Consider the following 24,367-nt stretch of genomic DNA (forward strand, 5'->3'; position numbering starts at 1 on the left):
AGTGTTTTCACAAAAAAGTGTGTTTCAATTGATAGAGACAGCAACTTATTTGTTCTTGTTAATTTTTTTAAGTAAAATAACTATAAGTTTCTTTTTTATTTTTATTTTTATTTATTTTTATTTTTTTTTTATAACAAAGCATGCAACGTGCATCTAAATTTCAATAGATAGAGACCAACTTATTTTTTTTAATCATTTTTTTTTTGTTTAAAGTAACAATAAGTGTTTTATGACATGCAACACGCATCTATGTTCTAGAAATTTAAATCCCACTCCAACTAAAAATCTATTATCGTTTTCTTAATACATATATTCGCCAATTGACTTTCCATAGAATCCCTTTTGCACCCCATGTTTTTGTTTATTTATTTATTTTTGTTTTTTTCAAGTTACAACTTATGCATATGTATAGATATACATGTTGTATAGATTTATAGAAGTTGATAAATTTGTAAGATACTCTCTCACATTGGAATAATTTTTTTTTTCCTAATAAACAACTATTGTAATTAATTATTAAATTACTCCCTTTATCTCAATTTATTTGTCGTTTGAAAAGTCAAATTTTTTTAGGGAACATAATTTATTGTCTTATCTTGCTTATAAAAAATATATAAGTTTTACAAAACCGCCTTTCTATAAATTTATCAATTTTTTTTTTAAAGAGTTATTATTAATCAGGCAACTAAAAAGGTGCTTCACTTAGATTGATTTTTTAAATATTTGTTAATTTTATTTTCAAATGATTTTGAAAATAAAGTAGGAATATTGGTAAATTAATTACTATTATTTTTAGAAACAGGACAATATTTTGGAACATACCAAAATAGAATAGAGGACAAACAAACTGGGACGGAGGTAGTATTATTTTTTAATTGTTAGGACATATTTTCTTAAATTATGGGATAAAATTAACAACAGTTTAATCTACGCAAAATTTTATCATTTAAATTTTAGGGTAAAATATCATTTTTATCCCAAAACTTTTATAAAAGTTTGTTTTTGGTCCTTAAACTTTTAAAAGTTCATTTTTGGTCCCTAAACTTTACAAAATGTTCTACTTTCCATCATTTCGTATATGTCTGTTAGTTTAGATCCTACGTGGCTTAACAGAATGTTGATGTGGCGTTTAACATTGACGAAACTAATTTATTTTTAAACTTATAAACACATGGTGATGATAGCCCACATAGATTAAACAGTTCTACTAGTCAGAAAAATTTACCCTGACACCCACACAACCCAATCAAATCCTCAATTGTCTTAAAAATCCCCAAATTTGAAACGCTTAAAACTCCAATGCCACAATCTCACGGGCCAGTCCACGGCCTTAATCGACGACCCTAACCAGCGACCCCACATCGGAAACGAAGTACCGGCGATGGAGTGTTCAAAGGCAACTCCCGTTGACGATTAGGAGAAATCCACATGAAAGTTTTGACCAAGACACAACTCATTAAACTCAAATCCACCAACAAATTTCAAACAATACAAGAAGAAATGTGAAAAAATCAAATACTGATTCAGTATGAACTATGAACTTCACTAAACTTGAAAACAGAAAAATAATAAACCCATGCACCCATATCAAAATTTTGGCATATCATGGGCTTATCTTCAAAACTAAACAACAATTAGAGTAAATTTCAAGGTAAAAAAAAAAAAAGAAAAAAAAATCAAATGAACAAAAACAAAAGACTGACAAAGCAAAATTTTCTAACAAACCTCCAAGAGCAACTTTCGGCCAACTCAAAGAAGCCAAAAATCCCTCAAAGATTTCTCTTTTCCTCCACACCAAACCAAGCAAGTCAATATTTAAAATCACTAGTGAACTTTCAACAATGCAGGAGAGGTTTCTTCTTCAGAAACTTTCAATTAAGCAAAAAATTTGTCTTTTGTTTGCGTATAACAAGAAGGTTCAAAGTCTTTCTGTTGCTTTAGTAACGGTTATCTTCAATGAGCTTTTCAGATTTGGGGATTTTTGAGACTGGGTTATGTGGGTTAGTGGGTGTGAGCCTTTGAGGGTAAATTTGTCTCACCAGAACTTTTTAGTCCATATGTTTACAGATATAAACGGAAGGGTGAAAAGTAGAACATTTTGCAAAGTTTAGGGACAAAAATGAATTTTTGAAAGTTTGAGGACCAAAAACAAACTTCTGTGAAAGTTTAGGGATGAAAATGATATTTTACCCTAAATTTTATCAAATTTATATTTTATTTAAACTAAAAGTCTATTATAATTTTATTTTAACTTCCTTCCCCTAAAAAAAATAAAAAATAAAAAAATTTCTAAACTTAAAATCGGTAGCGGCTCTAAAATTTTTTCTCAAGGCGTTTCTCAAGAAGCATAAATTACACAATCTAATAAAAAAAAATTCATATATTGACAACAACAACAACAATAAGAAAACATGCAAATACATAAAGTTAACAATTGTCTTCTATGAGTTTTCATATTTTGAAGAAAATTTCTCTCCAAACTAGTTTGGAGAGAAACCATACAAACTCATCATATATCTTTATATTGAGTGTGAATTTCGAAAATCTAATCGTTAGATTGCATGTTTTTATTACATCCTTAACGCTTACAAAATTTCAAGGAGATCAAAGATCAATTGCTATGTCATCAAATAAATGTTATAATTTCAAGTTTTTGTGATCTAAAGTTGTATATAAAAAATAAGTTAATTGATCAAATAGTAAATAGCATCCGATTTGAACGAAATTTGATACGCATATTAAGAACATAAAGAACATAAAGAACATGAAATTCAATAGTTAGATTTTCAAAATTTACACCCCAAAAAAGAAATATATGAAAAGTTTATAGAGTTTCTCTCCAAACTAGTTTGGAGAGAAACTTTGTTCTATTTTGAAATTGTTATATGATAGTCTCATTACCAATGCTACAAGCTACATTTCTTTCAATGTACACAACTAAACAATCATTCATCCATTGAATGTAGAAAAAAATTATGGAGTAAAATTTAATTTTATTGGCATAAAAAAAGTGAGGATATTCCTAAATTTTTTATTTTTTTAAAGAGTAAATATATAAAAAATTTTAAATTATTATATATAATTTTTTTTTTCAGGGCAACGTGGCGCAGCCCCTGCTTAAAATGGGAATCCCACACAACCTCCCATACTTTATCCCCTCAAGTCGCATCTTAGGTTTTATTAATTATTGAGAAATATTATTTTATTAATTGTAGCCCCTCCCCCTTCCGATTTCACGTTTGTGAGAAAGAGCTATAAAAATCCAACCAATACCTCTTAAAATGCGTGAGCCCGAAATCCCTTTGAAAATTTGTGTCATGGACAGCCAGGGCAGGCAACCGCATGTGCTGGTCATACCATTTCCTGCGCAGGGTCATGTTGCCCCTCTAATGAAGTTGTCACACAAGATTGTTGATCATGGGATCAAGGTCACATTTGTTAACACTGAGTTTATACATGGAAAAGTCAAAGCTTCAATGGTAGTGAAGAGTGAAGAGAAGAGCCCAATAAGGCTAGTCTTAATCCCAGATGGGCTAGAATCTGGGGATGATCGAAAAGATTTTCTTAAGCTGACACAAAGTATGCTGAAAGTTATGCCAGTCCATTTGACGGACTTGATCGAGACAATTAATCAGTCAAATGATGATGATCAGATCAGTTGTGTCATTGCTAGTATAGGGGTTGGGTGGGCACTAGAAGTTGCTGAGAAGATGGGAATTAAAAGGGCGGCAGTTTGGCCTGGTGGACCAGGAAACTTGGCTTTTTTACTTCATGTCCCGAAGCTTATTGAGGATGGAATAATAGATACTAAAGGTAAAAATATTGCTGCTATTAATAATTTTAACTTGTTTATGTTATTAAAAAAGATTTTGATTTACATGTTGAAACCTTATTGAGCAACTCATAATCAAGCATCTTCAGTATTTAATATTTGGTATAAGAAAGGTGAAAAAGGATGAGAATGTACCGGCCACATAATTAGTGACCTATACTTGTTTAATTTTGAGGAAAAAAAAAAAAAATAATAATAGTTGAATCACCCTGTAGGAACTCCAATAAAAGACAACTTGATCTGGTTGTCAAAGGAAATCCCAGCATGCAGTAGCACCGAGTTGCCTTGGAGCTTTCCAGCAGACTTAAAGATACAAAACTTTTTTTTTGAATATTATGCTTCGAGAGTGAACCATTATGTCAAACAATGCAACTGGCTTCTCTGCAACTCATTCCATGAACTTGACTCAGCGGTCTGTGATTTAATTCCTGGGATCATACCTGTTGGCCCATTACTTTTGGGCAATCAATTGAGCAAATATGTTGGAAGCTTTTGGCCTCAGAATTCAACTTGTCTAAGCTGGCTTGATAAACAACCTGTGGGTTCAGTCATTTATGTTGCCTTTGGCAGCATAGCAACCTTTAGCCAGAAACAATTTGATGAACTAGCACATGGTCTTGAACTCATAGGCCAAACTTTTTTGTGGGTTGTCCGATCAGATATAACAGATGGACCACTTTCTGAATTCTTGCATGTGTTTAGAACAAGACTAAATGATCGTGGAATGATTGTTGAATGGGCACCTCAAGAGAAGGTGTTAGACCACCCTTCTATTGCATGTTTTCTAAGCCATTGTGGATGGAATTCTACCTTGGAGGGTATAAGCATGGGAGTCCGATTTCTATGTTGGCCTTTCTTTTCAGACCAATTCCATAATAGGAGTTACATATGTGATGTTTGGAAGATTGGTTTAGGGTTGACCCCAGATGAAAATGGGCTCATCACGAGGCATGAAATCAAAACAAAAATAGAAACACTACTCTTTGATGATGGTATAAAAAGAAATTCATTGGAGCTAAAGAAAATGGCCAAAACGAGTGTAACTGAAGGTGGATCCTCTTCTAAGAATTTTGAAAGCTTTATTGAACAATTAAAGCATTAAGCATGTTATAAAGTGTTATTGTTATATTGTTTCTAAGTGTTTTCAAGTATGTCCTTATTAAGATATTATTTTGAATCATGTTCCATAAAAATGAAGCTTTAGATTGAAAGAAATATTGTGCGTGTTTACCAACCTATGTAAGGGTTTGAATTTCGTTAATGGATTGCAAAGTTAGGATCATTAGTTGAACAAGCTTAGTGCTTCTTAGGCTAAACTAGCTTCTTTTTCTTTATGGCAAGAGTCATATAACTCAATTATTTGATATCTCTTGTAATATTATTTTTTTCTCATATCAAGTGAGAGTAGGGGGTGAGATATATAATAATGTCAATATGGAGTCTTTTGATAGTTGGTCAGTTAATTTTGTTTCAACGCGTACGGTCAAACTAATTAGCCATTTGTTAGCTAAACGGTTTTTATTTATTTTTATAGATGTGGTAGAATTTTAACTTATAATATCTGTTTCATAATGATTACTCTTAATCATAAGACCAAGACATGAACTGATTTTTGGTGTAGGGGTTTGAATCCCAAAATTTTTATTGGCGTAAATGCACTTTTGGTCCCTACATTTTGCACATTTTTCTATTCTGGTCCCTATATTTTATTTTTACTACTTTTAGTCCCTAAACCAATTAACGCGTGACGTTTAAGTCCTTATTGTTAGCCAAGTAATAGGGAAAGTTGATATGGCTGACGGAGAGAATTAAAAATCATTTAAAAACATTAAAAATCCACCGTGGCCAGGTCTGCCATGCCACGTGGCTTTCCCACCCAATTTACTTCACACGTGTTTATCACATGAGTCAACCACCCACTAAAGATGGCACGTATACACTGAAAATCCCCAAATCAAACATTAATCCCAAGAATCACCATCAGCCTCTCTCTGAAACCACTATCATCTAGCTTTGTCACTTGAAACCACCATCATCAACCAGCTTTGTCACTTGAAGCCACCATCACCATCAACCATCGCTCAAAACCCATCTCTGCCACTTGAAGGCAATATTCTCTCTCTCTCTCTCTCTCTCTCTCTCTCTCTCTCTCTCTCTCTCTCTCTCTTTGTATGTGAAAAGGTATTTACTCTCTCTGTCTATGTCCTTATTTATAACTTTACAATATGCTTGTTGGTTGGTTTTGGTAGTAGGGGTCACAATGTGTTTGTATGGTTTTGTATGTTACTTTTGATTGTAGTCCATGTGTTCCCTATGTTGTCTGTGTTCCCTATGTGCCCCTGTTGAAGAGAGTTAAGTAAGCCAAACAGTATTGTATGTGGGTTTTTTGTGTAATTTGATAACTATGTATGTCTATTTTAGTACTCCAGAACTATTGGAGTCAGTGTCGTGTTGTGAAAAATTATTTGATTAGTGTTGTATTGGTAAATACTGTATTGAGTGTTGTGTTATCTGCATGTAGAATGAAAAATTTTATTAGGTACTGTGTTGGTAAATGAGTGTTGTATTGTTCTTGCATTGTTTAATTGGTATTGAGGGTATGTTACATTGAAATATAACTTGTACTATTTAATTGGTATTGAGGGTATGTTGCATGCAGAGTGAACTACTTCATTTAGTGATGTGTTGGTAAATGAGTAGTGTTTTCTTAAATAAGAGTTGTTTTGTTCTTTTTCTTTAACTAGCATTGTTTAATTCGTTTTGAGTGTATGGCATGCAAAATGGATGACCTATTCAGTATATCTGTGCATCATGGTGGCTATTTTACTGAGAACCCTAAAAAATATGTGGGAGGTGAAGTAGATGTAGTTGATAATTGTGACCCTGCTAAGTGGTCCAAGGTTGAGATAGAGGGTATATGTAGGGACTTTGGGTACACATCTGTTAGTAGGCTGTAGTATACAATACCTGGTATGGACCAAGAAAGGGCAAACTTCCATTTGGTTGTTGTTGATGACAATGCCATGTACATGATAGAGTTAGTGAAGGGTCATGAAGAGATTCATGTGTATGTGGAGCACCCAATAGATAATCCTATACTAGTGATGAGATGTATGCTAATGATCAAACTTTTAACAATGAGGATGAGTCAAATGAGGTGGGGAAAATGGGCTAGATGATGAGGAAGAGTTGAACCATGGTGTTCGGGACTTTATTGAATACAGTAGTGATAATTGGGATGGTAAGGATGATGGTGATGTTGTTGAACCAGACCAAATGGGTACTGGTGTAATAAACTCTGATTATAAGAGTGAGGAATTGCACAATCTGGTGGAATCATCATCTAATGATAAGCTTGGGTATGATGGTGATGATATTTTTGAGGATGATAGAAGTACGCATGTGGGAAATGGTAAGGGACAAAAAATGAGGAAGTGAAGAAGTTCCCTGTGTTTAAGCTAGTGGCTAAGGTAAAGTATATTTCTTTTGAAAAAGAGATGCTGTTTTCAACACCCAAGCAATTCAAGGAAGCTATAACAGAATATGTAGTTCATGGTGGATAAGGGATCAAATTTGTAAAAAATGACCTGCAAAGGGTAAGAGCTGTCTGCCAGGAAAATTGCAAGTTTGTTGCCTATCTAACAAAGGTGACAAAGGAGAGGAGCTACTAACTAAAGACATTGACTTTGGAACATACATGCTCTAGAAGTTTTAAGATCCCTAGGTGTACTTCATCATACATTGTGATAGGACAAAAATGAATTGACCCCTTGTGATAGATTAATTGATTAATTAGCCAAGTTTATTAATTAATCAAATTAACATGCAAATGCATGGTAGCGCAAACAAATCACCAATAAACTAAGTATGCAGCAGAAAATAAATTGACACGGTGATTTGTTTACAAATGGGGAAAACTTATATGACAAAAATCCCACCGGGTGATTTTAAGGTCACTATTCTCGAGAATCCACTATTATCATAAAAAGTGGTTACAAGTAAAGGAATCCCAGTACCTTATACCAACCTACAGTTAAACCCTTACCCCAATACCTAATTAGACTTATTCTGTAATGACAATCTCTCCTTGTAATGCACGGCTCCTAGTATGTGACTAACTAATTGCGCGGATACCAGTACATGACTTTTATCACCAACTAGAGAAGATTGTTGGCTGCATAGTTCTTTAGTTCATCACATGAAGATTGAGAAGATGCTTGGTCATGAAACCCTACGGTGCATAAACATAGCAACTTCTACACAAGAACGATGAACTAGGGCAAATTCTGTCTCCGGTCACAATTTGCTTGAACAAACTTTGCTCAACACTTGTGTAACTTGTGTCCACTTTGATGGTCCTTAAAATAATCATTTTACATATCTGGGGTTGTGAGAAAAGAAAGCCCAAACACATAATCACAGATTGGAGTCAAAATAGAACTGAAATTCAGTTTTTCATAAATCTTGACAGATGCCCTATATGTTGAGCTGCTGTCGAGCTACGGGCTTCAACAGCTCTTCATGGCTCGATAGATGGCTAGCTGTCGAGTTTTAATGAACAGGACTTTCTGCACTTGAATCTTGGATAGACTTGCATGGCTTTAACACTTGATCTTGAAACAAGGTTTCTTGAAATATTAAACACATCATAGATCTACCCAATTACAAGTAACGTGCGTTTTGTCAAAGGAATAGTCAATTACATAAAATAGTGACATATGTTCCTAACAAGTGAATCACATATGTCCTAACAATCTCTCCCTTTGGCAATCCGTGACAAAACCATAACAAACAAATGAACATATGAGAGAAGTCATAAATCACTTAACTCATATTCACTTGTTGAATACAATAAAATTTATCCTAACACAAACTCTTGAAAATTTTTGCAAGAAGAGAGTTTATGGCAAGTAGACTTTAGTAACCTATATTTCTGAAACACTTGAAACAAAACTCATTAAGGCATCTTTGTGTGAAACAGAAATAATAGATTACATACAAGTATAAGAAACATGTGTATAAAGAAAGAAAAGAAACGACACATGGAGAGATAGGTGAAAGAACTTTAATAACAACCTCAAATGTATATATATAAACAAGTACAAGGTTTGCTATCACAATATGATCACAAGATCTAAGGTACATGAACAATGTGTCTAAACTAGAAAGAAAAGAAAAAGATACAAATAAGCCTCACTACATCCCTTAATGTGCACTCTCCCCTCAACAAAAATCTCCCATACTAACCCTCCCCCTAATTATGACTACTCTCATAACTAAAACTACTTCCTATTTTTGTCATGAGTGACAAAGGGTAAGAGTGTCAAGTAGACATTTCGTCAAAGTTGGAAGAGCTAGCATCTCCATCCTCACCATCATCATCGTCGTCGAAGTTGTCATCGTCCTTGGATGCCTCGGGTGCCTCGGGAGGAGGAGAGGGAGACTTCACAAAACCACCAAGGCAAGCCTGTCGTCTAGTAATATGGCCGACACGGGTGTTCACTTGATACAACTTAGTAGAGAGTGTATCAAGGCGACCATCCATACGTTGAACCTGCACCATGATAGCGTCCAGAGTAACACCTCTTGCTGATGTAGAGGGAGCGGAGGTGGATGTAGCTGAGGGAGTGGGAGGAGTTGCCGTACTGCTCCATTTAACGGTAGCGTAGTCAATGGCACACATAATGGAGAAGTGGTCGGACGAGGGAAAAGGAATAGAAAAATGGCATAAAATCCGAGCGATAGTTGAAAGGAAGATGAGCTTATCACGGGTCACTATATCCCTATAGACATCTATAATAGAAGGAATAAAGTGTAAAGGAAAATCTATAGTGAGATGCCCAAGAAGGGAAAGCAAAAATCGAGTACGAGGCTCTGTGATAGAGTTATAGTGAGAAAGAGGGTGCAAAATGAAAGTCATCACCATGTTCATGAATTTAGGACCTTTAGCAAAGGTCGAACATGGTGTAAACTAACGATCGCCCCAATTAGTGGGACGTTCGCAGAAAGCAGAAATCATTTCGTCTTTGGACACAGTCCTTAGATGCTCACAACCAGGGTAGTCAATATGCTCTACCCTCGGGATACGGAGCACATCAGATACCAACTCTAGTGTGATAACTATGTGCGTACCTCGAACGCGAGTATTAAAGAGAGGTATTGAAGAATTGAGTTCATGCATGTTGAAGTAAAACTCCTGGATTAGCATGGATGGATAGGTGATCGGGATGTCACACAGTGACTCCCAACCTCGACTATGAATGACAGTGGTTAGGTCAATGTCGAAGAAGTCCAACAAGATGACTCGGTGTTCCGAATGAAAACCTCGTCGAGAAAAGTTCTATGAGAAGTCTTTTCGAGCATCCTCATCACAGAACCGAATAGAGGAAGGGGTAGGATCAGAAGAAGACGATGCCTCGGAACGAAGAGGGTTTCGGGACAGAGCAGACTTACGTTTTGGTGCCATTGATGCACTAACGTAAACTAAAGAGTAAGGGGGAAGAAAGAAACACTCAGAAAAGTCCCAAACAGTTCAAATATATAGAAATATATTGAATGTAAGTTACGTATGCATGAGCATGTGACGTGCAACAGTAATATCATCATAGGCTTAGCTCAATCCAAACCTACCAGCACACAAACATTTTGACATATATAACACACATCTAAATGCATGAAAATATAGTTATAATGCACATGGAATGCAACACATGAAGTTTTTAAAATCAAATCTTCAAAACCCATCCCAAAAATTGCATAAAAACCTCTTTGATTTTGAAAAACCCCAAATTTTACAAAAATCCCAAAAACTTAGGTTACAAAGTATGAAATGCATGAAAATGAGGGATTAGAGACTTACCAAGGGAAGAAAAACTTGATGAATCTCGAAGAAACCTTGAGGAGGAGGTTTAAGGTAAGAGAGAGAAGTTTTGGGAGGTGAATAGGTGTGGACAGATCGAGAGAGATTGAGAAAGTGAGGATCAGATCGCGCTAAAACCTATTTACAAGTGTTTAGTAATTCTCGACAGATCAAGGTGTCGAGAGGTATCGAGACAGGTGTCGAGCTTTAAAAGCTTCAACAGAAGCAGCTATCGAAAGGTGTCCAGGTGTCTACAACAAAGCAGGCTCGATGGATCAAGGAGATATCGAGGAGCTATCGAGGGGATAGGAGATTTCTCGATTGATCCACCTAGCTATCGAAAGGTATCGAGATTGCGATAAAAATCAGCTGAAGAGCTCGATAGATAAGCCAGGTGTCGAGAGGTGTCGAGGAGGTGTCGAGATTGTTTAAAACAATTTTCCAAGAAGGAAAAAACACAAATATGAATGCAATCAAACATTCAACACAACCAAGGATCCAAACAACATTTTGAACTCTCAAAATCATCCCTCAATGAAAAATTTTAAGCACATAGATCCCAAAACACACACACACTAAACAAGTCTAACCAATTTTATATTTCAAAAACAAGTTAAGACAGTTTAGTGAGCATACATTCACACATGCAAATCTTGTGATGGCCAAATCACATTGTACTTGCACATGTATCAAGAGTAGCAAAGAATATTGTGTGTTGTGTGTGAAAAACATCGCAAAATTGCATAAATGTATACATGTTATGACGATTTGAGATATGAGAAAATCACTTTAACTCATGCACAATCATAACTATTTGATGGGGACTATCATCTTTGAAGTACATCCTATAACTCCCACATCTCCTAGAATACACGCTTGCAATTGTATTTAAAAGCATTTTGATCTTTTTGCATTTTATATTTCTTTTAAGCAAATTATGCATGGGCCTATAAGAGATAGAAAAGAAATACTCAATTATGTTAAGCATTTGAAATTCCACTTTTGCTATGCCGAAGTATACAAATGTCATTTCATGATTGGTGGGCAACAGTAGTGAGATGGTTATTTATGCATTTTTCTTAGGATTTTCTAGTCCTTCCTATTAAAAAGAGTGATACAAGTGTTAAGTACAAGAGATTACTTAATCTTACTTATCACAAACACGAACCATAAAGCTCACTTACTTAGTTGTGCATAGAGATGCTCATCTAAGCTACAAAAGATACAAAGTTTAGAAAACTTTGTTTTAATGGCCATCCAAGGTACATAAGTACCAATGTACAAAACACACATTGTTTTTGTATTTTTTTGATTTTTCAATTTATTTATTTATATATGAAAAACAAAATAAACAAAATTGAAGACAAACAAAAACATGTTAAACAAAGCAAAACATAAAAACTAGACTGACTCAAAATAGTAAAGTAAAACACACAAGTAATGCAAACAAAAACAAGAAGGGAGAGAGAGAAGAAGTGACAGAATCACTTGGAGCCCTTTTCCTTCCACACCTTGGAAGAATCTTTCTGTCTAGCAAACTCTTGAGCCGGAAGTGAGGGGAAAGAATTAAAACCGTTCAAGTTTGAAAGGAATATAAGGGCTTTGAGAAGATCTCCAAGAGGAGCAAAAGAGGATGGAAACTGATTCTGGTTTCTCGATGCTATCATGCCGTTGCTCTGTGGAGTGGCTAACCACTTATAGCAATTAGGTCGAGTATGATCGGCTGCTCTATAATGATGACAAAGGTGCTACTTCTTCTGTTTAGGCTTTTGAGAGTTAGCCTTCTTAGCCGTAGGATTTTTAACTTCTTTCTTATCCTGCTTAGGGGGTGCTCCTATGATAGGTTTGCCCTTGTCTTTGTTCTCACTAGCTAAATCAGTTTTGATATTAGTGTTCTCAATTTCAACATTATTAGTAGGAGGAACCAAAACAGTAGGACTAGTAGAAGCAATACTAGGAGAAGAGAAATTATACCATAAACTGGTTCGATCGGAAACAGATTTTTGAAGACTGAGCATTTCATTGAGCTTAGCACTTGAAGTCCTTTCCAGTTGAGCTCTGTCTTGGAACAGTTCTGCCTCAAGTTTCTTGGTTTTCTCAGCCAAGAAATTATTTTCAAACCTCAGTGCTCTAATAGTCTGATTGGCTTTATCAAACTTTGTGGAAAGCTCACATTCCAGCTCTACATCACTAAGCTTCTTAATGGTCAACCTATACATCTTCTCATGCTTCTCTAAGACCTTGTATAACTTTGCATAGGCTGTATGGATGTCATCTTGTTCATCCATCTTTTCAAACTTGGACTCCACCAACTCCTCTTCTTCATTCACATCTTTAACAATCCCCTCAGTAGGATTGACAGTGGCAGTGAAAGCATTTAGGATTCCGTCATCTTCATTGTCGGAATCATCCTTAGGCTTAGTGTCGCTCAAAGTAGTAGCAAGTGCCTTGCTCTTCCCAATGGTCTTGAGATATGTAGGGCACTCTTGTTTCATATGACCAAAGCCTTGAAACCCAAAGCACTTTGGTCTTGAAGGAATAGTATACTGACCGCTATCCCTAGCATCTTTCTTCCCTTTATCTTGGCTCTTGAACTGTGAGGAGCTAGATTGCCTACGGTCCTTGTTGAAGCCCTTTCCATTAGCATTCTTCATGAACTTCTTGAATTGCCTTGTAATGTAGGACTTCATCTTAGAATCTTCATCGTCTGAAGATTCCTTAGTATCATTGCTCTTGGCCTTCAATGCCATGCTTTTGCTCTTACCCGATTTACCATTTCTTGTTAACCTTAGCTCGTAGGTCTATAGATTGCTAACCAGCTCTGTCAAAGGAATCTTGTCAATATCCTTTGATTCCTCTATGGTAGTGATCTTGGCATGAAATCTCTCGGGTAGAGATCGGAGCACCTTTCTCATAATTTTCGGTTCAGGAATGGTTTCTCCAAGATTGAAAGCTGAGTTCACTATGTCTTTGAACTTGGCGTAGAACTCATCAAACAACTCATCCTCTTCCATCTTAATCTCTTCAAAGCTAGTAGTGAGCCTTTGAAGTTTCGAGTCCTTGACAACCTTTGTTCCCTCATAAGTTGTCTGGAGAATGGTCCATGCTTCTTTCGCAGTTTCAGTGGAGGATATTTTCTTGAACTCCTCATTGTTGACCGCACTGAATAAGGCATTCAATGCTTTGCTGTTGAAGTTTTCCGCCTTGATCTTAGCATCATCCCAATCGGTCGGCGCTTCCTTTGGCTTGGTCTAGCCTATTTCCACAGCTTGCCACACTTTCTCATCTAGAAATTGCAAGAAAGCTCTCATGTGTACTTTATAGTATGCATAGTTAGTGCCATCAAATAAAGGAGGTATTATAAGAGACTGTCCTCTATCCATGACAAACAGGGGTCAATGGATCACACAACAAAGATTAAAACCTAATCAGAGTATGCCTGCTCTAATACCATTTAATACGCCAAAAATGAATTGACCCCTTGTGATAGATTAATTGATTAATTAGCCAAGTTTATTAAGGGAAATGCTAACGAGTGCCCTTAGGGTATTGGTTAATAATCCATTTAAAGAAAGTTTTTATAGGAAATGAAAAAAAAAAAATTAATAATTTGACAGCTTTTTTCATTTCCTATAAAAATGGTATCAAAATTTTTCTAAAATGGATTATTAATGAGTGCCCTAAGGGCACTCGTTAGCATGACCCGTTTATTAATTAATCAAACTAATATGCAAATGCGTGGTAGTACAAACAAATCACCAATAAACTAAGTATGCACCAGAAAATAAATTGATATGATGATTTGTTTACAAATGGGGAAAACCTATATGGTAAAAACCCCACCGGGTGATTTTAAGATCACTACTCCTGAGAATTCACTATTATCACCACAAGCGGTTACAAATAAAGGAATCCCAGTACCTTATACCAAACTACAATTGAACCCTTATCCCAATACCCAATTGGACTTGTTCTGCAATGACAATCTCTCCTTATAATGCATGGCTCCCAATGCGTGACTAACCAATTGCGTTGATCCCAATACGCGACTTATATCACCAACTAGGGAAAGTTGTTGGCTGCAAAGTTTTTCAGTTCATCACATGATGAAGATTGAGAAGATGCTTGGTCACAAAACCCTACGGTGTACAAACACAACAACTTCTACACAAAAACGATGAACTAGGGCAAATTCTGTCCCCGGTCACAATTTGCTTGAACAAACTTTGTTCAACACTTGTGCAACTTGTGTCTACTTTGATGACTCTTAAAATAATCCTTTTATATGTTTAGGGTTGTGAGAAAAGAAAGCCCAAATATATAATCACGGATTGGAGTCAAAACAGAACTGAAATTCTGTTTTTCATAAACCTCGACCGATACCCTATTTGTCGAGCTGTTGTTGAGCTATGGGCTTCAATAGCTCTTCAAGGCTCAATAGATGGCTAGCTGTTGAGCTTTAATGAACAACACTTTCTGCACTTGAATCTTGGACAGACTTACATGGCTTTAACACTTGATCTTGATTATACTGTTCATGCATCATATAGATTGTTATTTTCTATATTGTTTTGTGCTAACTTGCAGTCCGTCCTTGGTTTTTTCTTGTTTCCTTTTTGGTTCTTCTCTGTTTGTCTTGTCCTTTCCTTAGCATCATGCCTAGGAAAACTAGAGCTAATAGGACCTGCACTTCTTCTCCTTCCCCCACCTTTGATAGTGAGAGGTTCCTGAGTGAGAAAAACCAAGAAAACTTTGAGAAGCTTAACCTTAAGAGAAACATTTGGGCTTAGCGAAAGGTTTTATTAGATGAACTAGATGGTGAGATTAGGAGAAACTTTGAGCGTAGGGGTTGGCTTCCTCTGCTGGACATTTCTCATCCTCCTCTGGCTACCTTGATTAGAGAGTTCTATTCGAACCTCTCTGTCCACTCCTATGATGCTAACACAACTTAGATCCTTGAAAATTACCTTGATCCTAACACAACTTAGATCTAAAATCTAGCTATTAAAACACCCCTTCACTAGAATCAAAGTCTCTCTATCGCTAAGAAAGTGAGGTTCTCTCTCTTCGCTTAGGCAGTAGAAGTGTTTGTCCCTTCTTCAAAAGGAGAGAGTGTGTTCTCTTATGGTAACAATTTTACCTTCAGAGCTTGTGGTTCTTTTTCGAGGTTTTGGGAAATACATGGGTTTTCGACTCTCCTTTCTCTTATCATTTACGTACTATGGAAGAGTTGGCAAGTCAGTGGAATAATTTTTCTTTGTCAGAGAAGGAAAAGGCTAGCTATACTTTCTTAAAGGAACAACGCCCCGGGAAATTTATTTTGGCGGCAGAATTCCTCACTCCTCGCTTTCTTAATATGGAAGTTATGGCCCGAACTTTCAAACAATTATGGCGATCAACAATGGGTTTCAAGATTCGTAATCAGAATGAGCACAGGGTCCTTTTTGTGTTTGATAATCTGGGTGATATTAACAGAATCATTCAAAATCAACCATGGAGTTTTGACAAGCACCTGGTGATGCTTCAGAGATACAACTTGGACTATCCGGTTCAAGATTTGGTTTTTTTAAGAACAAAATTCTGGTTGCAAGTTCATGATATTCCAACACGCTATATGAAAATGGAGGTGGCTGAGAATATTTGTGAAATAATTGGCGAAGTGCAAAAATCGACGAAAAGAGCTGACGAAGAGGGTGGTTACCTCATGCGAGTTAGAGTAGAGCTGGATATAACGCAGCCTCTGTGCCGTGGTAGGCTTATCACTTTGGAGAAAGGGAAAAAACACTAGGTAAAATTCAAATACAAACGGTTACCAAATTTCTGTTTTTGGTGTGGGTGCTTAAATCACAGCGATAAGAATTGCAAGCTATGGATACAGAGCAAAGGCACACTAACTCCGGAACACCGGCAATTCAACTCCTCCTAGAAGGCAACTCTAGGCCTGGCGCATGAAAAAGCTGTTATTTATGTGCTAGGATTCTATGAGAATAAGCAACCTTGGACAAGAAAAGCATTTCACGCTACAAGAATGGCCTCAGAAGTGATGGGGGAAGAAGTGGTGGATGGCGGATCGGAGATGATTTAGGTGAGTAGGGAAACTGAAGGGGATTGAGCAATCAATGTAACCGTTGGGCACATTACAACAGTCAGTGAGTTGAGGGAGATGTTCCACACGGTTCCAGTCATTCATTCGAATCAGATTTCTTTGCCGAGCCAGCTGCCTCTAGTTGAGTCCCATAATTCAAGGAATCCGTGTATTAATGAGGGTGTAACAGATTTGATGGAGGATTTATTCCCTGTTCAGGTACCAATGGAAAATTTATTTGATATTCAAATAAATGAAATTGATGCTGACCTCAACAGGTTTAATGAGATTCCGTCTATGAAAGGAAAGCCAAATAATGCTCTTAATGAGTGTTTTAATTCAGCCCAAAAATAGAATACTCATCATAATACCAGGAGCCCGTGCAAGTCAGTGGAGTCACCCATCAGGAAATTTACTCACATAGATCCGAAAATTTCAAATTTGTAATACACACGCAACCCTACTCTCATGAGCATCAAAAGAAATCAGAAAAAACAAGCACGCACCAGAGGCACGGGTAGTAAGACTATGAGTAAACACTTGGGTGTGAAGAGAGGTTGTATTGATCATTTGGAGTTACCTAAAAAGCGGAGAATGATTTCAAAAGATGATGAAAGCTCATAAAATTTAATGGTGGAGGCTGTGCATCAGCCCCGCCAATCGCCATGAGTTGCCTAGTGTGGAACTGTCGTGGGCTTGGGAACCCATGTACAGAGAATGAGCTTGCAAATTTGATGCGGGCAAAAGATCCCTCTGTCGTGTTTTTAGCCGAAACATGGGCAGATGAAGCTAGGCTAAAAAATGTGTTGAGGAAGATAAGGTATGAGAATATATTCAGTGCCCCAAGAGCAAATAGGGGAGATGGATTAGTGTTGTTCTGGAGATCGACTATTGATGTAACTATGGAGGGTTCAGGCATAAATTACATCGATGCAATGTTTCAAGAAGAAGATAGAGCAGGAATTGGAGTGATTATCCGAGGTTGCCAAGGAAAGGGCTTGACACAAATATCCGAAATCATCCCTCTCCCCCTAACTGTCGTAGAGCTTGAAACTTGGATTGCATCGAAGGCTTTACAGTTTGCTGCTGATTTGAGTTTGAATGATATCATCCTAGAGGGAGATTAAGAGATTGTTATAAACGCTTTGAATGAAGATTCGCACTCTTTGGCATCCTTTGGTTTACCTATTCAAGATGTTAAATGTTTTGCAAATTTATTTCATTGTATTAGGTTTTCACATGTTCGTAGAGAAGGAAACAGTGTAGCCCGCAACCTAGCTCAACGTGCACGACATGTCACTGGTTTTCAAGTGTGGATGGAAGATGTCCTATCGTACACCGTTGCTACTTATCAGGCCGATTTGCCTACTATTTAATAAAGTTCATTGTCTTGATTCTCAAAAAAAAAAAAAAAAAAAAAAAAAATCTAGCTATTAACAATTCAACTTGTTTCTGTTATTAAAAAATAGGGATAATTACACTTTACCCACCTGTGGTTTGCCTCTAATTCTATGTGCCTACCCGTGGTTTCAACTTTGACACTTTACCCACCTGTGATTTCCTCCGTTAGTAATCCGTAACCCACCTTTGTTAAAATTAAGGGTAAATAGGTATTTTTGTACAAGTTTTATGTCTCTCTCCTCCCAAAACAAGAAAAACAAAAAAGAAAAAGAAAAACAAGATTAAAATATAGTATTGGTTTCTCATTATTCACAAACATGAAGAACATACACAAACATGAAGAACATAAACCCAGAAAACTAATACAAATCAAATGAAGCAAAACCATGAGAGAAGAACAAACTAATACAAATCAAATGAAGCAAAACCATGAGAGAAAGAGAGTTCTTCATCTTCTTCCTCATACTTATTTTTTGTGCCTGTACTAAGAAATTTATTAAAATCAAAACATAACACAATTTACAACATGAAGAACATAGACCCAGAAAAATCAAACTCAAATCAACCTCCACAAATATATATTTGCCTTGTTGTCTCTCTTTCACCACAATGTTTACTAATTTGTTCAAAGAAAAAAAAAATCAAATGGCCGACCACAACAAACCCAGCCATGGCCGACCACTCCAAACCCCAAACCCAGCCATCCATGGCCGACCACTCCAAAGCCAAACCCAGCCATGGCCGACCACTCCAAACCCTCCCAGATCTGACTTTTCTCTTGCTCTTCTAGCGTTCTTTTCACCCACTACGAAGTCATGGCTGAAGCAATCCTTTATGGCGCTGCACAGAAAATCATCAAAAATTTGGGGTAGGGAGCTTTGATTCCTTATCACATAAATGAGTGTCAGGAGGCTATGGTTCTAAGAAAGGAGGAGATTTAAATACTCCCTGACAGAGTAACCTACAAAATCTAAAAAATCTGAATTCGAATCTGGTGCCAGTTAAACAAAATCCCATGGCTCAGCTAGATGATAGAATCAGGTAATATCCAAATAGCTATCCACTTTGCTGGGTCTATCATATTATTATTCACAGCTCCAGGATCTAGCAAGTGTTTCTCTTTAATTTAACAGTTTCTTTTAAGTATTTCTCTTTCAAGGATTTTGTTTTCGGTCTAGTTTACGTGCCCCTATAAAAGGAGACGTTCTACAATTTCCACACAAGAAAGAAAGTTGCCTTGGGAGAAAAAAGACAGCCATGGAACAGTTACTTCAAATTGATGGCGCAATAGAGTTCTTTTTGGAGACTGCCTCCTCGAATGTCAATTGGGAAGGCAGCTCAACCGATATTGAAAGGGACAAGCTTATTACAGTCGCAGCTGCTGTAAACAGGCAGTTTGGAATACACCTGGATTGTTTAGATATAGAATTAACTTGGGCTAAACTTCGGGCCAAGCCATCAAAAATTTGTGATAAGGAATCCAATACTATATTTTAATCTTGTTTTTCTTTTTCTTTTTTGTTTTTCTTGTTTTGGGAGGAGAGAGACATAAAACCTGTACAAAAATACCTATTTACCCTTAATTTTAACAGAGGTGGGTTACGGATTACTAACGGAGGAAATCATAGGTGGGTAAAGTGTCAAAGTTGAAACCACGGGTAGGCACATAGAATTAGAGGCAAACCACAGGTGGGTAAAGTGTAATTATCCCTAAAAAATATTTTGCTTTAGATGTTGCAACTTATAATTAAGCATATTTAGTATTTAATATTTGGAGTCAAAGAAGAAAGGGAAAAAAGGATAAGAAGATAAAGTCCACTATATATATATATTGTTGTGAAATTTTAAAATACTCGCAAGTGCACAAACTGTACTGAAGTATAGTTAATTTGACAAGATCAAGGTCGAACCCACAGGTACTTGTATGAACGTAGGAAAATTAATCAAATTTTAACCAAATTAATCCTAATCTAGTTTAATAAAAATTAGTTGTTTTGAAATTATATAGAGCTTAGAAAATAATTAAACTAAGTAAAGATATTATTAATTAACGTAATAAAAAGATGTAAACAATTAAGAGAAAGAAATTAAGGTTTTGGAATCCGCCTTGTAAATTCATATTAGCATATATTCATGATCATTAATTTTTCCTAACCCACTGCAAGATAATCTAGAATTCAATCTTGTTACCATGGAAGATATTCTCATTAAAATCCCTATTTAAATAATCTAAAGCATGCTATTATTTTCTTCCTAGGTTTAAAATCAAATATCAATTGTATCCGTTGACAAACAAATCACAAAAGATATCAGCTTTAAAATAAAACATTTATAAATCAAGCATTCAATTAATTAAGATAAATCCAAAATATGAGAAAAATATGATTAAACTCATATTAAGTGACAAGTATCAAGATAAGATCGTCTAGGCAAAAGATGATCTTATCCACACCCAAGTCGGGGACGAGAGTAAGTGTAAAATCTTGGCGTCATACATCGTCCTTTGAGGTGAGCTAGGCCAACACTTATTGAAGGTGCAAATAAATGCAATCAGGACAGCTAATAAGCAATGATTGCGCTGGACGAGTTACAAGAGCAGTAATGGCTCAACGGTCACTTGTTACACCTTGAATGGAATCATCATTGTCAATTAATGCCGCGTTCCTCTCAGGAGAAAAACGCTCAGAATAGCATTAACAGACATAACTGCACCGACCTAAAGCAAACTATAAAAAGGGAAATGGAACTCAGGTAAAGCGACATGAAACATTAGAGAGAATTGTGAGAAACTTCTTTTGAGAACTGATAAGCTAACTTTAGCATCGGAGTATTCTTAGCTGGCGTCACACCAGTGAAAACCTCCTTTGCCTTTGTTTTCTTAACAGCAGGTATCAGAGGTTGTCCATTGGTATTGACGAGGAGCATACTGACGAGGTCAAGTTTCGGCTTCATCATTAAGAATCCTATCCTAGTCAATTGATATGAAGCAAGTTAAAGAACGATTATTGTGTGAAAAGTAAATCACATAAATACTACTTATAATCTTTAACAAGATTTCATCCTTAACCTTAATTGAAAATTTAGATACTCATATTCATTGAAATAAAACACAAAATTAAAAATATTAAGTATTAAACTAGACAAATAAAATAAAGAAATAGTCACAGTGCTAGCATGGAGAAAAAGCTAACGAGGAAGCTCCATATGTGGCTGCCTTTTCTTCTCCTAATGATTTGCTTTACATGTTACAACCCTAGCCTTTTTTTTTTCTCTCGTATTTCATAAACTGGCCTAGAGGCTTATTTTAGCTACAAAGTTGGTTATAGCTTTAAATTACAACCTTATTCAATATTTTTTTATTGTAGGTGAAATTTCCTTTATACTTATAAAATTCCTAGAAAATTAAAGATCAGTAGCTATATATGTCATTAATAAATTGTTAAAATTGTAAGTTTTTGTAATTTAAAATTATGCATAAAATATAAGACCAAGACACCAATTAGTTTTTGGTGTAGACGAAAATTGAAATCTAGATCTCTTATTTAACCATCAGTTTTTACTAGTTGAGCTAACTGGAACTCACATTTGACATATATATTAAGAGCTTAAAGAACATATAATTCAACAGTTAGATTTTTCAAATATATAGTAACGTTTATTTTATTAAGTAAAGTTGTAGTTTTAGGTTTCAACCAATTTTATAATTAAATTTTTTCTTATAAAAAGAGAGCGGCGTGATCCACTATGCTACAATCCTAATACAAGTAGAACAAGGAATTAATTCATATTGCCAAGCCACGTACATGCAAGGGACTCCTTGCTTTACACGTTGACTGTTATTTCTTTTGTGACATGCCTCATTGCTTGATTTTAGGAGTTTATTTCTTTGCAAACTTCATCCTCGTTGGATTGAATCCTGGCCTTCTTATTTTTTTCTTACTTTGTTTTTGGTCTTTTCTTGAATTCATGCTTGGGCTGTATGTTTTACTTTGGGCTGAATCTTTACATCATGCTTCACACTTGGGTCTTAAGTTAGCTTGATACAAGATCACAATCTAGTCTAGACTCCGTACAGATCGCCGGAAAATCTAGCAAAGAACTCAAAGATCTTGCCCAGCAATTGCTCCTCCAATCAGAACAGTTAGAGTCAGAAGAAAAGAACTCTCCTGCCTCTTCAGAAGTATCAGTTAATCGTGCTCCAATTGACCCATTCCAAGATTCTCAAGATCCCTATGATGGTTATAACTTGGATATCGATTAAGCAATTCCAGAACAGCTCCAGGATGCTCCAAAACAGCTCCAGAAGCCCCAGAATAGCTCAAGAACAACCTTTGCAACCCAGTTACTATTCAGAACAGTACCCGCACCAACAAAGTTGCCGACAGACTACTATTCACCCACAATACCAGAACACTGTGTAGAATCACTATTCAGAAAAGTAAGGGGACAGAACACTGTTCATGAACAGTAACCGTTACTGTTCACTAAACAGTACCTCGACAGAATCATCTAGTTTACTGTTTACTTTCGGCTGAAAAGATTTTCACCCAAGAGTAAAAGAAATTCACCCTCCGTGATTCCAGCAATCTCCTGAAAGAATCCGAGGCCTCCTCTAGCTATTTAAGGAGCCCTTTGCTTCTAACTTCAGCAGGTCTTCTACCAAGTTTAGCTCTCAGCTCAGAAACCTCCCTTCTCTTTACTATTGTAAATAGATGGCTTTCTCAGTTTGTATTCAAGTTTACACTTGTAATGTTATAGTCTTAGCCTTCACAATTGTAACCTTTTCTTTATGCTTCCGCACTGTAACGGCCTCAGTCGACCCTTAGCCCCCATGTTTGTAACTTACCATGTTAGGACTATAGAGCAAGTTTATAGCATCAACAAGGAGTATGAAACATGCTATGAGAGTTTGTGGCAAAAAGAGGTTGTAGTTAGCTTGTGAGAAGGCATTTGTCCCGTTTGTATACCCTGTTTCAGACCTAAAGGTTAGATCTAGGAATTTGGAGATAAAGGTAATTAGGATATAATTGTTTAATTTAAGCTTTAATTCAGAATGATGAATAGAATGTTTAAAAGGAGTGATTCATCCTCTAGCATTAGATCTTGCAGTACAACCCCCCTTTTGGTATCAGAGCCAAGTTTTGGCCGATAGTAAGTTGTAAGTTACTGTTTATATTTTCAATCAAGTTGGTCAGTTCAACCGCCATAGTTATCCATTATTTTGTGCATTATACATTACTTTGAATATGTTATCTCCTACAAGTTATATTTTGTTTTACATCTATTTTCTGATAAATCTACCATTCCCATTTATCACTCTCTTCATCTATTATTTCTTCTCAGTCTTTGTTTACTGTAATCTCTTTTGGTGGTAGGCTGAGCCTCCCGTTTAAACTTCTGTCTATTATTCTGATATTATTTGTTTAAGCTAATCAATTGTTTCCCAGTTATCTGCCTTTCCATATCTCTGTTTTTAGCCCAAAGTTTGTTACAGATGTATACTGTTGAGATGAGTAAGTCTAGATCTAAGCCGTCGTGCAACCCAGTCAGACCCAGTGTCTTTCCTGTTCATGCTTGGTTCGCTCGTGTCAGCTGAGAGAGAGGCGTTTTAGGGTGTTAGCGTGTGGAGAGTTTGTGGCAATAAGAGGTTGTAGTTAGCTTATGAGAAGGCATTTGTCCCGTTTGTATACCCTGTTTCAGACCTAAAGGTTAGATCTAGGAATTTGGAGATAAAGGTAATTAGGATATAATTGTTTAATTTAAGCTTTAATTTAGAATGATGAATAGAATGTTTAAAAGGAGTGATTCATCCTCTAGCATTAGATCTTGCAGTACAACCCCCCTTTTGGCTTCCGCACTATATATATATATATATATATGTATTATTCATTTTGAATAGAGAAATGATATGTCCACAACATTTTCATAATATTTTTATAACAAATCTTAAGTGGCAGGTTGTTACTGGTTGTTATTATTAGGGCAAAAAAGTAATCTTAGCATTAGGTTCAAATTTAAACTAATAACAACTAAACACTTATGATTTGTTGTGAAAATATTGTGAAAATGTTTTGGATGTAGCACCTCTTTTTAAAATAACAATCATATTCCTTAAAATAGGGAAGTAGTTTTTCTTCCCTAAAAAGATTGTGATAGTTATTTCTTAATAGATGTAAATCATGTAATAATT

General features: G+C 36.0%; 3 protein-coding genes across 3 annotated transcripts in view; all 3 read left to right on the forward strand.

Annotated features, from left to right (window-relative positions):
- The window catches only part of LOC126704133 (UDP-glycosyltransferase 83A1-like), an 82,030-nt gene that overhangs the window by 50,526 nt on the left and 7,137 nt on the right, over positions 1–24,367 (forward strand). The window lies entirely within an intron of this gene.
- LOC126701762 (UDP-glycosyltransferase 83A1-like) lies at positions 3,228–5,009 on the forward strand. Its single transcript, XM_050400113.1, has 2 exons — positions 3,228–3,813; positions 4,048–5,009. The coding sequence occupies exons 1-2, from the start codon at positions 3,282–3,284 to the stop codon at positions 4,932–4,934; spliced, it is 1,419 nt and encodes a 472-aa protein (XP_050256070.1). The 5' UTR covers positions 3,228–3,281; the 3' UTR covers positions 4,935–5,009.
- Positions 15,913–16,479, forward strand: LOC126704134 (uncharacterized). Its single transcript, XM_050403163.1, has one exon. It carries the CDS (start codon positions 15,913–15,915, stop codon positions 16,477–16,479), a length of 567 nt encoding a protein of 188 aa, XP_050259120.1.

Source organism: Quercus robur, chromosome 10 (assembly GCF_932294415.1).
Source record: "Quercus robur chromosome 10, dhQueRobu3.1, whole genome shotgun sequence".
NCBI classification, from domain to species: Eukaryota; Viridiplantae; Streptophyta; class Magnoliopsida; order Fagales; family Fagaceae; genus Quercus; species Quercus robur.